At 41.0% G+C, this 13,906-nt stretch overlaps 1 protein-coding gene across 2 annotated transcripts in view; it reads left to right on the top strand.

The window, feature by feature from the left end:
* The window catches only part of LOC139413213 (serine/threonine-protein kinase 4-like), a 64,098-nt gene that overhangs the window by 14,118 nt on the left and 36,074 nt on the right, over positions 1-13,906 (top strand). The window contains exons 2-7 of one of the 2 annotated variants that reach the window (XM_071160332.1): positions 225-305; positions 2,856-2,991; positions 11,453-11,581; positions 11,766-11,880; positions 12,172-12,336; positions 13,738-13,905. In XM_071160332.1, the coding sequence (XP_071016433.1) occupies positions 2,987-2,991; positions 11,453-11,581; positions 11,766-11,880; positions 12,172-12,336; positions 13,738-13,905 (582 nt within the window). In that variant the 5' untranslated portion in view covers positions 225-305; positions 2,856-2,986. The remainder of the gene's footprint in view (positions 1-224; positions 306-2,855; positions 2,992-11,452; positions 11,582-11,765; positions 11,881-12,171; positions 12,337-13,737; position 13,906) is intronic. The other variant, XM_071160331.1, reaches the window with a different exon arrangement.

Raw genomic sequence — 13,906 nt, 5'->3', positions numbered from 1 at the left:
AATCCCCCCTTGCCAAAAACACATGTAAATGAATTGTTCCTTCCGGTATTATACTTATGATAAAATGTTTAATCTATTTATACTGAGCCATTTACTTTGTATCTTTATCTTTTATTTATTGTTGTTGCTTTGTCGAGGAGGAACCTGCAAGTAAGCATTTCATTGGAACGATGTGTATCCTGTACAGAGACTAATAACAATTTGAAACTTTCTCCACCCTACAGGCAGCTAAAGAAGCTCAGTGAAGACAGTTTAACCAAGCAGCCAGAGGAAGTCTTTGATGTGCTAGAGAAACTTGGCGAAGGGTGAGTCCTGGACGTGTTTTGTTATGGACAGTTGGGGCTGAAATGCCATGTTTCAGTTCTGAGAAGCACCGCTATCTCTCTCTGACTTACATTAGACTCAAGGAAGAAGAGCAACATAACACCACGTCATACGTGTCACTCATGCATTAAGCCGCTTCCTTGTTTCTTGTTACTCAACTTTGTTAGTGTCTGTGATTAACATGCCCTCTTGTGTTGCGTCATGAATGACAGCTGATCGGTGTATGAGTAAGTTGTGCTGCATGAGTCACTGTACTGCTCCTTACTGATTTTAGGTTCTAATTTTCAGAGTAAAAACTCTACGGACACTGAAAGCGCAACCAAGTTTATTCTTCCAATAGGATCAAAACACCTGCATTAGACAAACATTTTCACACAAACATTGATATTTAACCCTTTCTCCTAGGCTGAGTCTCCTCCTGCCCATCTGAACAAACATGGTATCTTTACTGCTAGGCATGAAACTAAGTAATACGGCCATAAACTTTTCTTTCTCCCTTAACATGACCTGGCCCCGACCCCCTTCATCACTAATCCATGGCTCTCTGCCCTTATTAATGCCTGCCACGTGATCGCTTCCCTGCACTCAGCACATTCCAAGTTTAATTTCACACACTATATACCTTCCTCCTACAGATAACCATTCACTTCTGGTGTCGACCCTCTAAACCTAAGCTCTCCCTCAGTGACATGAATACGTATATTTCATATTCTCAGAACCCAACTGTCCCTCTTGAACAATACCTTCCTACTGTTCAATTTACAGTTGAAGTCGGAAGTTTACTTACACTTTGGTTAGAGTTATTAAAACTCGTTTTTCAACCACTCCACAAATTTCTTGTTAACAAGCTATAGTTTTGGCAAGTCTGTTAGTACATCTACTTTGTGCATGACACAAGTAATTTTTCCAACAATTGTTTACAGACAGATTATTTCACTTATAATTCACTGTATCACAATTCCAGTGGGTCAGAAGTTTACATACACTAAGTTGACTGTGCCTTTAAACAGGTTGGAAAATTCCATAAAATGATGTCATGGCTTTAGAAGCTTCTAAAAGGCTAATTGACATGATTGTGAGTCAATTGGAGGTGTACCTGTGGATGTATTTCAAGGCCTACTTTCAAACTCAGTGCCTCTTTGCTTGACATCATTGGAAAATTAAAAGAAATCATCCAAGACCTCAGAAAAAACATTGTAGACCTCCACAAGTCTGGTTCTTTCTTGGGAGCAATTTCCAAATGCCTGAAGGTTCCATGTTCATCTGTACAAACAATAGTACGCAAATATAAACACCATGGGACCACACAGCCGTCATACCGCTCAGGAAGGAGATGTGTTCTTTGTTGCAAATAGTACAAATCAATCCCAGAACAACAGAAAAGAACCTTGTGAAGATGCTGGAGGAAAAGGGTACAATAGTATCTATATCCACAGTAAAACGAGTCCTATATTGACGTAACCTGAAAGGCTGCTCAGCAAGGAAGAAGCCACTGCTCCAAAACCGCCATAAAAAAGCCAGACTACGGTTTGCAACTGCACATGGGGACAAAGATCATACTTTTTTGAGAAATGTCGTTGGGTGTGATGAAACTAAAATAGAACTGTTTGGCCATAATGACCATTTTTATGCTTGGAGGAAAAAGGGGGAGGCTTGCAAGCCAAAGAACACCATCCCAACTGTGAAGTACGGGAGTGGTAGCGTCATGTTGTGGGGGTGCATTGCTGCAGGAGGGACTGGTGCATTTCACAAAATAGATGGCATCATGAGGGAGTAAAATTGTGGATATATTGAAGCAACATCTCAAGACAACAGTCAGGAAGTTAAAACTTGGTTGCGAATGGGTCTTCCAAATGGACAATGACCCCAAGCATACTTTCAAAGTGTTGGCAAAATGGCTTAAGGACAACAAAGTCAAGGTGGCCATCACAAAGCCCAGACCTCAATCCTATAGAACATTTGTGCGCAGAACTGAAAAAGCTTGTGCGAGCAAGGAGGCCTACAAACCTGACTCAGTTGCACCAGCTCTGTCAGGAGGAATGGGACAAAATTCACCCAACTTATTGTGGGAAGCTTGTGGAAGGCTACCCGAAACGTTTGACCCAAGTTAAACAGTTTAAAGGCAATGCTACCAAATACTAATTGAGTGTATGTAAACTTCTGACCCACAGGGAATGTGGTGAAATAAATAAAAGCTGAAATAAATTATTCTCTCTACTATTATTCTGATATTTCACATTCTTAAAATAAAGTGGTGATCATAACTGACCTAAGACAGGGAATTTTAAATGTCAGGAATTGTGAAAAACTTACATTTAAACTATTTGGCTAAGTTTAAATGTATTTGGCTAAGGTGTATGTAAACTTCTGACTTCAACTGTAAATAAACTTGTAAATTACTTGTAAATGGACAAACAATGATAATAAAACATGAACACAAAATTAACGTAACATTCACAGTGAGGTTTACATTCTCAGAGACTTATGGCCTCTGTTCTATGATCACACAATCTTATTTCCATCTCTCATAGAACACTGATAATAACGTGTCCACTGGATCCGTTGATTTCTCCCAGTTCAACATTCTCCTTCTGGTTCCTAAGAGAGTTATAGCACAAGACTTGCAACGCAACGAGAAACACAAAACATAACGGTATTAACAATGTGGTAAGCTATGCATAATTATATATGCATGCAAACCCAAAGTTTAATAACATGACAATTCTCATTCTCTATTCACCTGACTATGCCTTCAGAATACTTTTCTGCTGAGTTCGGCAAAAATGAAAGCCCTAAAAAGCTGCCTTATGCTTTGGCCCAGTCTTCCCCGTTAGACCACTGGATCCAAGAGGTGTTCCCAAGCCAAGTTATTCTCACTTTGCTCCCCACCTCCTTCTTTGCCACCTGATAGGCACCTTACCTGAGACAAGTGCTTAACTCTAATCAACGCTACATCCTCTTCAGGTAACTCGGCACTGTATAGACTTTTTTTTATTTTACCTTTATTTAATTAGGCAAGTCAGTTAAGAACAAATTCTTATTTTCAATGACTGCCTAGGAACAGTGGGTTAACTGCCTGTTCAGGGGCAGAACAACAGATTTGTACCTTGTCAGCTCTGGGATTTCGGTCCAACCACTAGGCTACCCTGCCGACTTTCACATCTATGCCTCAAATGTTGTTTAGAGTACGATTACCCCAACATCTATCCTTTTCATGTGATGCATTAACCAATACAGCAGCTAACCCAACTACGATGTTTAAAGTAGCTAGTCTCTAGTCTCTCTCTTTAGCTCCGCTTCCTCTGTCATGGTGTTTTCAAGCTCACCCATTATTCAGCTGAACCTTACATCTCGTGAGAACTATGCATCCACTGAGGAGAGACATGACGATCTTCACCGCTGCAGGTGCTATAAGGAGTACTGTGTGTGGACCAGATCAACGCTGTCCCAACACCCCCACCTGGTGTATCTTGATGTACAATCAATCTCCAGAATTCAGCCCGTGCCCTCGGTTATCTCCTGCTCCTCATGTGCTGCTTTCACCTGAGGATATACACACTGCGATGCATGGGTTACGTCCTGACAACATACATAGACTCCCCCCTTATGGTCAAATCACTCATTGGTCTCCCAATTACCAGCTACCAATTCCATGTGGCATGAGTCCTCATAAACTGATATCCCAACAATGCTACTAAAGTGTTCTTCTACGGACACTATGAAAGCTTAACCAAGTTTATTCAATACGGCTGCATCAGACAAAGACATTTTCACACAAGTGCTGATATTTAACCATTTCTCATAGGCTGAGTCTCCTCCTACACATCTGTACAAACATTGTTCTTTACTGCTAGGCAGGACACTAAGTGATACAGACCATAAATGTTTTTATTTCTCCCTTAAGGCGACCTGACCTCAATCCCCCTCCATCACTAATCCATGGCTCTCTCCCCTTATCAATGCCTGCCACATGTAATCACTTCCCTGCACTCAACACATTCCAAGCTTAGTTGCACCCACTATATACCTTCCTCCTATAACCCTTAACTTCTGGTGAAGACCCTCTAAACCTCAGCACTCCCTCTGACAAAAGTGTATTTCATATTCTCAGAACCCAACAAAAGTAACCCCTACTACTACTAACATGGCCCATGACTATAGCCTCTTTCAATTACTGTCCCTACAGTGACTGCCGTGAGAATACCTGATGCATGTAATCTGTCAAGTGTTCACCGGCTGTTCGAAATTAAGAAAGCGATTTTAATGAGTTGGAAGTATATCCAATCTAACAAAACTCTTGAGTCACAGGTTTCTTGAAAGTTTACCATGGTGTCTGAAATGCCAACACTATCTATTTTACTCTCACCATGATCTGGGTATGTGTAACTTTCAATATATATTGCACAGTTAGCTGTCCTCCCTCCTATGAGCTATTTCCTGTAACAATATACATAGTCTCTGGGAATGATACCCCTCTATCACCACAACCTTAATTTATGAGCCCCAACAGATCACCACAAACACATTCCATCCCACATAACAGCCCTATGTTAACATTTTGTGTCAACCACAGGCCTCATGTGTACCTCGCCTTCTACCTCAGATACTATTCTACCTAACCCGTAACACAATGGTCACTACTCCTAATGTACTTATGAAGTTATAAACATACTAAAACATTCTCAAATAATTAGTCAATATACATCAGTCCCTCCTCTAGAACAATGATCACTCTTATGTTCCACAAAACCTAAAAACATGTTGACTTAAAAAGGAAAGAGGGGGAAAAAAGTATGTTTAGTCACACCCTCTCTTGATGTGACTAAAACTAGGGAAAGAACCGTCTATCCGTTACGTTCTATACCCATGTGATGCTGGTCTCCATACCCTCTCCTTCATTTTCATCCTTGGGTGTTATCGCAAACAGACTATGAGCCTTGAACCGTATCATCCAGCAATCTATATGTATTGATGTGATTTAACATTAAAATTATGATGACATGGGAAAACAAAAGAAAATGAAAAAACCTTCATGGTTGACCCAAGCTATCATCCAGTAAATTCTCTAATAACCTCCCTGCCAGAGGATACTTAAAGATACGGTTTCTAGATCCTCCCTAGGCCTAATAAATTTGAGCAATGCCCCCACCCCTCACCATTTGAAAGCAACTCTCTTGATGTATCCAAATTATAACTAAAATATTTTATAAATGATCCAACCCAAATTCTGAATGACAGTCCTTAGTGCTTACTTTGACTTTATGACTCGATTTTCAAGCTCCTCAACTTAGCACACATCATCTCTGTTAGAATGTACATTTATAAACAGAACCTTTTTTTGCCCGGTAAGAACTCTTCTCATTACAGCTCCCCTTTCTCCCTGTTTTCCTGTCGCAAGTGGCCTGGAGTTAGGTTCTAATTTTTCTGAGTAAATAACTCACGGACACTAGAGAAGCTTAACCAAGTTTAATTCTTCCCAAAGGGTCGTTACAGCTGTAATTCAGACAAAGACATGTTCCCATCATCACAAGTGTATATATACTCTACTTTCAACACCCCTCCTCTCCAAACCTTGTATCTTATGGTTCGACAGGAAGAGGGTAACAGGATAATAAATCCCCCTTCAGGGGATCTGACCTGACCTCCTTACCTCAACCCCTCCTTCGCCTAATCCACAGATGGCCTCTCGTATCACCTATCGCATTCCCATGACTCCCTCCCGTCCACCCAGCACATTCCACAGCCACTCTGTCTTACTACAGAGAACCATTAACTTCTCACTCCTTTATATACTATGCGTCTGATCTATCATGTCTTTAATATCTCAATGTTCAAAGTTTACCCCGAATCCAACACTGTTAATGAAAGATCGGTATCTCAGTGCATACTTAGTCTAAATTGTTCGCAGTGTGTAGACCCCCCCCCCCCCTTCTCCCTCACTTATCATTCTAGCCAGTTTTCTTCAGATAGCGTCACAGTTCATCTTCCCAACGGCACATGTAACTCTTGCCTGTCACATTTGATGGCCTTTGATACTGTCCCGATTTCAATATCCAAATAGATACATCCGTTTTTCCCACGTACACGAGTCTCTCATCTGAGCTGCTATCACCATCCTCTCTGGTCCATTTCTCCCACCAGCACCCAGGAACAATAGAGAAATGTGTATGATATTTCTCTCCACGCTCACTCAACATGGTCTCAGGACTCTGCTGCACTCCTGCTGCCGGTACCCAGGTTAATGGCTCGGACTCAGTGTTAAAAATCACTGTCGCATTGAACGCCTTTGTCACCCGTTGGCCACAAACACACACTGTTTGTGGCCAAATTATTCCTACATGCATTGACACCATCTGACGTCACCTTCCATGATGAAAACAACACTTTAGTTCAATTAATTTCTGTTTCAGGAAATCAAGACAAGCATTGACTATATGACTAATTATTACATTCCCAATTTCTTAATAACATTATCTCTGCGACAAACGTCAAAGAGCATAACATACTGTTATGCAGAACCACTCCTTTATTGGGGGTGTCTTGCTAATTGCCTATAATTTCCACCTGTTGTCTATTCCATTTGCACAACAGCTTGTGAAATGTATTGTCAATCAGTGTTGCTTCCTAAGTGGACAGTTTGATTTCATAGAAGTGCGATTGACTTGGAGTTACATTGTGTTGTTTAAGTGTTCCCTTTATTTTTTTTGAGCAGTGTATATCCCACGTTATCAACACCACTAAACGCATATTCACAACCGGTAAGTTGTATTTGTCTGTGTGTGGTAAACCGTAGGTCAAAACACATGAACAAGCTTTACCAATCTGGGAACTCCGTTTATGGAATCACTAACTGCTCTCCCCTAGACCACAGTCTCCGGGAACATTCCAACGAGCAATAAGGAAACCCCCTCTCCTGGAAAAGAAAGTGTACATTTCGTTAATATTCACTATGCTACATTTTAATTAGCAATCCACAAGTATTAATTACAAACCAAACATGATAACGGTAAATCCACTTTCCTTACTCCAATCATCAAACGTTTGTTTTAATCTCCCCATCGTCTGTATCCTTTATTATGCATGTACTATTCTCCATAAACACTGCACCACAATGTTCATGAACTAACAAAAAAAATTAAAAGTTCATTTTAGGTATCAAATCAAAGTTGTCACGTGCGCTGAATACAACAGTTGTACAGTCGTGACCAAAAGTTTTGAGAATGACACATATTAATTTCCACAAAGTTTGCTGCTTCAGTGTCTTTAGATATTTTTGTCAGATGTTACTATGGAATGCTGAAGTATAATTACAAGCATTTCATAAGTGTCAAAGGCCTTCATTGACAATTACAAGAAGTTGATGCAAAAAGTCAATATTTGCAGTGTTGACCCTTCTTTTTCAACCTGAAATCCGGCCTTGCATGTTGTCAATTAACTTCTGGGCCGCATCCTGACTGATGGCAGTCCATTCTTGCATAATCAATGCTTGGAGTTTGTCAGAATTTGTTGGTTTTTGTTTGTTTGGCCTCTTGAGGATTGACCACAAGTTCTCAATAAGATTAAGTCTGGGGAGTTTCCTGGCCATGGACCCAAAATATTGATGTTTTGTTCCCCGAGCCACTTACAGTGGGGCAAAAAAGTATTTAGTCAGCCATCAATTGTGCAAGTTCTCCCACTTAAAAAGATGAGAGAGGCCTGTAATTTTCATCATAGGTACACTTCATCTATGACAGACAAAATGAGGAAAAAAATCCAGAAAATCACATTGTAGGATTTTAATTGAATTTATTAGCAAATTATGGTGGAAAATAAGTATTTGGTCACCTACAAACAAGCAAGATTTCTGGCTCTCACAGACCTGTAACTTCTTCTTTAAGAGGCTCCTCTGTCCTCCACTCATTACCTGTATTAATGGCACCTGTTTGAACTTGTTATCAGTATAAAAGACACCTGTCCACAACCTCAAACAGTCACACTCCAAAGAAGCTCGTAAGAAGCATTTCAAGGTCCTGGAGCAACAGCCCCAAAACATCACTGCTCTAGAGGAGATCTGCATGGAGGAATGGGCCAAAATACCTGCAACAGTGTCTGAAGACTTACAGAAAACGTTTGACCTCAGTCATTGCCAACAAAGGGTATATAACAAAGTATTGAGAAACTTTTGTTTTTGACCAAATACTTATTTTCCACCATATTTTGCAAATACATTCATTAAAAATCCTACAATGTGATTTTCTGGATTTTTTTTCTTCTCATTTTGTCTGTCATAGTTGAAGTGTACCTATGATGAAAATTATAGGCCTCATCTTTTTAAGTGGGAGAACTTGCACAATTGGTGGCTGACTAAATACTTTTTTGCCCCACAGTACATTGTTACAATTCAATTCAATTGGCTTTATTGGCATGACGTATCTGGCAAACACTCCTTACAGACTCAGAAACCTTTTTTTTGATCTCATGAGACAGTGTAGGGTGTGAATATATATCAGTTGTACGATGTTTTGGTATAAATCCAATTTGGCTTTGACTCAAGACGTTTAGGAAGTTTAGAACTCTTACATTTATGATACATTTGTTACCTCTTTAGAATCCATTCCCCTGGCATTTTGCCTAGATTCTTCAACCCAAAATAATTTTTCCTGTGGCAAATTTAGCCAATTTGTCATCCTAAGGAATCTGCAATATTTGTTCCCTGACATCTATTAAAAAGTTGGGTAAGACGTGATCTCATACGTCTTCCTTTTAATAGAAACTGGAATCTCTATGAACCACTATCGATCGAACCGAGCCATACACTATACACATACACTAAAGTTCCTGTCCTGCTACTTTCTGGAGAATTCGTTGTTGCTCTTTTGAAAAAGATCCAAACACTTGCATGGCAGCATTTCCCCCGAATGCAGCAGGCTCCATTCCCACTTTTACACTCCCTTTTCCAAAGACCAACTGAGTATGTACACCTTAAACAGAACTGTCTCCCACATCCCGCTACGTTTCTTTGTCTTACCTTGGCCATTGAAACTATAGTTAGTGACTTTCCCTGTGGCCGTATTAACCCCTCGCACGTCTGCGAAGTGAGCGGAGTTATACTCCACTCTCAAAGCATCTTGCTCTATTTCATCCACAACCCCCGCAAAAGCCGTTTTGATCACAGGTTTCAATCAACGTACTCACATACCCAGTCTTTCTGTGGCTGAGTACTTCTCCTTATTCCGTGTTTATTGGTTTGTATTTTTTGTTGATAGAATGCTGACATCAAAACGCTGGTATATTGAGCTTTTGATTCTGTTTTTATGTTATTATGCCAAGTCGTAATTGCCTCCCTGAATTTTCTATCAGATTGAAATTTTCCGTCAGTCGGAAAATGCTGACCAATCTTATCCAGTTAGCAAAATTTTTCCCATGTTTTAGCCGAATTGGTAGAATACTTGTGCGCTTCTTTCAGCGCCTACATGGCTTTATTCAAATCCTCTAGCTCTCTTTACAGGGAAAATTGTGGCCGTCTGTCGCCATATCAATAGTAATTACTCCCAAACCTCTGTGTCCAGGGTGTTTTAGATTTCTTCACTCCCGTCTATAAAACACCTTCTATTAACTATTTTCCAAGGTTGCGCTACCCACATCCCCGGAGAGTAATTATGGTATTTGTGCCTATTAATTGGTCACGGTCACCTTGTATTAGAACCAATACTATAGCGTCTGCAAATGTATTACTGGAGAATACGGATTACTTCATGTCTTATTCCAGTATTGCGCCTCAAATATCACTGTTGTTGTTAACCCACATTACCAAAATTATTCACACTTGTCTTCCTATTATCCACATAATCTTTCGTGGTTCCCCCTCCCCATAGGGCATAAACCAACCTCTCTCCGTATTGCTACTACACGTAACTCAAACAGTGTTCAAGTATCTTATTTTTCCTCTTCATTTTTTTTTTTACTCACTAGCTGCTAGAATTCTCATCTTCCTAAAACTCACTGTCACTGCAGCTGGGAGTTTTGTCCCTCTTACAGATCTCGCAGGGTAATACCCCCACCAGGGATCTATCCTAAACGGAACCTACCCTATACTGTATTGTCACTCATGGATTTCGCAGTGGAAAACCTCCACTTGGGACCTGTCCTTAAAGGAACACACCCTACACCTGATTTTTACCGGGATCTTGCAGAGGAAAACCTCCACTCGGGACCTATCCTTATGGAACCTACCCTACACCAGATATTTACGACCGGTCGTTACACAATGGGCCTACTGAATAAACTCTTTCTAGGTCCGTATCCTATAATTGTTCAGCCTACGATTCTCATCTCCCCAAGATGTCAAAATGAGTGGAAACAGGTGTAGGAACTGTCTACCTTGTTTGTTGCCAGCTCCACTGATCAGGACTCTCTGGTTTGACAACAATATGTGGTGAACCCTGCTCTTAGCGCCAACTGTTAGGTTCTAATTTTCAGAATAAAAACTCTACGGACACTATGAAAGCTCACCCAAGTTTATTCTTCCAAGATGATCAATACAGCTGCATTAGACAAACATTTTCACACAAGCACTGATATTTAACCCTTTCTCCTAGGCTGAGTCTCCTCCTACCCATCTGAACAAACATTATCTTTACTGCTAGTCATGAAACTAAGTAATACGGCTATAAACTTTTCTTTCTCCCTTAACGTGACCCGGCCTCGACCCCCTTCATCACTAATCCATGGCTCCTCTGCCCTTATCAATGCCTGCCGCATGTGATCGCGTCCCTGCGCTCAGCACATTCCAAGCTTAATTGCACCCACTATATACCTTCCTCCTACAGATAACCATTAACTTATGGTGTAGACCCTCTATACCTAAGACCTCCCTCAGTGACATGAATAAGTATATTTCATATTCTCAGAACCCAACACTGATGTGCCTATTTCAAGAATTTGTAAAATAAACCCACTGTGCTAGAATAAGACCACATTCATTAATCTATTTACCTCTCAAACAAACCACTTACCATGTCGGCCCTATGACCACACAGCCTTCTCGCTGAAGGTATACTATTTGAGGAGCATGACACGAGTTGACTCATTCAGTAGTAGCCAAGATAAAAAATATTAAATAATGTTTTCACACCTGTTTTATATGCAGGTCCTATGGCAGTGTATTTAAGGCCAACTATAAAGAGACTGGGGAGATTGTGGCCATCAAGCAGGTCCCTGTGGAGTCTGACCTGCAGGAGATCATCAAAGAGATTTCCATCATGCAGCAGTGTAACAGGTGAGGCACCCTCCACTCTACCTCCTCTACCTGCCTCTGTGTCGTCAGATCGAATAATCTGTTGCTGTGTTGGTAACATTATTTGTGAACAGAAGACGAGTGGAATATATGGTTTATATGATTAGTGTAATATAGACAAGGTACCAGAAATAGGCAAACTCATTAGGCTCTTTTGCATCCTTAGTCCCCATGTTGTGAGGTACTACGGAAGTTACTTTAAGAACAGTGACCTGTGGATCGTAATGGAGTACTGCGGAGCTGGCTCCGTCTCCGACATCATTCGCCTGCGCAACAAAACGGTAACATGCTACATCCAACATGTCCAATCTGACTGAATATTAAGGGTCGATATATCTCTGTTTTTGCAAAATATTGTGTAGTCTTTTTAGCTGATCTTTATTGATGGTGCCAATTATTTTAAGTTAACATTACAAAAAAGTATTAATTGTTTTTGATTAATTTCTGCTTGCTGTACATTTTAAAATATTTATTTTGAGTGCTGGGCATATGCAATCAGTAGTGGAAATCGTTGCCCTAAAATAAGTAGAATTATGTCTTATAGTGTCTCTTGCCTCACGTGTCTGTTGTAGCTAACAGAGGATGAGATCGCCACCATAGTGCAGTCCACACTGAAGGGACTGGAGTACCTGCACTTTATGAGGAAGATCCACAGAGACATCAAGGCAGGGAATATCCTGCTAAACGCAGAGGGCCAGGCCAAGCTGGCTGATTTTGGGGTGGCGGGACAGCTGACCGTAAGGAATTCATCAGAAGATAGCTGGTGCAGATCATGGGCTGCGTTTACACAAGCAACCCAATTCCGATCTTTTTTCCACTGTGGTGTTTTGACCAATCACATCTTTTTCAGAACTGATCTGATTGGTTAAAACACCAATTAGTGAAAAAAATATCAGAACTTGTCAGTATGTCTAAACGCAGCCATTGAGTCATACGTTAATGAGATGAATGTTTGAACTAGGACAGGGGTGTCAAACTAAATTCCTGGAGGGCTGAGTGTCTGGGTTTTGCTCCTCCCTTGTACTTGATTGATCAATTAAGTTCATTAATTAGGTAGGAACTCCCTTCACCTGGTTGTCTAGGTCTTAATTGTAGGTTAATTAAAAGGAAATGGCCTCCCGGGTGGCGCAGTGGTTAAGGGCGCTGTACTGCAGCGCCAGCTGTGCCATCAGAGTAGCCCAGGCTCTGTCGACGCACAATTGGCCTAGCGTCGTCCGGGTTAGGGAGGGATTGGTCGGTAGGGATCTCCTTGTCTCATCGCGCACCAGCGACTCCTGTGGCGGGCCGGGCGCAGTGCGCGCTAGCCAAGGTTGCCAGGTGCACGGTGTAGCCTCCGACACATTGGTGCGGCTGGCTTCCGGGTTGGATGCGCGCTGTGTTAAGAAGCAGTACGGATGGTTGGGTTGTGTATCGGAGGACGCATGACATTCAGCCTTCGTCTCTCCCGAGTCCGTACGGGAGTTGTAGCAATGAGACAAGATAGTAGCTACTACAACAATTGGATACCACGAAATTGGGGAGAAAAAGGGGTAAAATTCAACAAACAAAATTTTTTTTTTAAAGGAAATATCAAAAAACCAGCAGACCCAGGGCTCTCCAGGAATTATGTTTGATACCACTGATCAAGAATGTTAATGTTATTCCTTGGTTTGATTGATCTGAACTATCAAATTACATCTGTTTTTGACTGTTTTTGTCTCCCAAGATTCAAGATATGTAAAATCTTGGGAAGAGGTTCACAAACAAGACGTATCTGCTCAACCAATGGAAATAGTTTTACATTTATTCGTCATCTTGCTTGAACGTGCTGAAAGCTGGCAAGTCTTGTCTAGTAGTCTCATCAGTTGAAGCCTTTTTGATCTGGACTGGGCCCAACCAAAAGATGCTTCCCTTCAACTAACTTTTTTTTATTTACCTTTAAAATGGGAATTTTGGTCTTCTGTGCCATACTGTAGTCCCTTTTTAACATCCTGCATTTTAGTTAATATAGCTAAATTGTTTGTGGATAGACAAAAATCATGCTCAAGCAATCCAGGACTGACTAGGATGCCATGAGGTGTATATTTTTCATAATGTTCTCTGTATATCATGTGCAAATATAATTAGTAAATCATGTCTACTACTTGTCTGTTTTTCAGGATACCATGGCCAAGCGGAACACAGTGATTGGCACTCCATTCTGGATGGCCCCTGAGGTGATCCAGGAGATTGGTTATAACTGTGTGGCAGACATTTGGTCCCTGGGCATCACATCCATAGAAATGGCAGAGGGAAAGCCTCCCTATGCAGACATCCACCCTATGAGGG

This window comes from Oncorhynchus clarkii, chromosome 7 (assembly GCF_045791955.1).
Source record: "Oncorhynchus clarkii lewisi isolate Uvic-CL-2024 chromosome 7, UVic_Ocla_1.0, whole genome shotgun sequence".
In the NCBI taxonomy this organism is placed as follows: Eukaryota; Metazoa; Chordata; class Actinopteri; order Salmoniformes; family Salmonidae; genus Oncorhynchus; species Oncorhynchus clarkii.
Note: the sequence above shows the minus strand (reverse complement) of the source record. Positions and strands in the feature narration are given on the sequence as shown.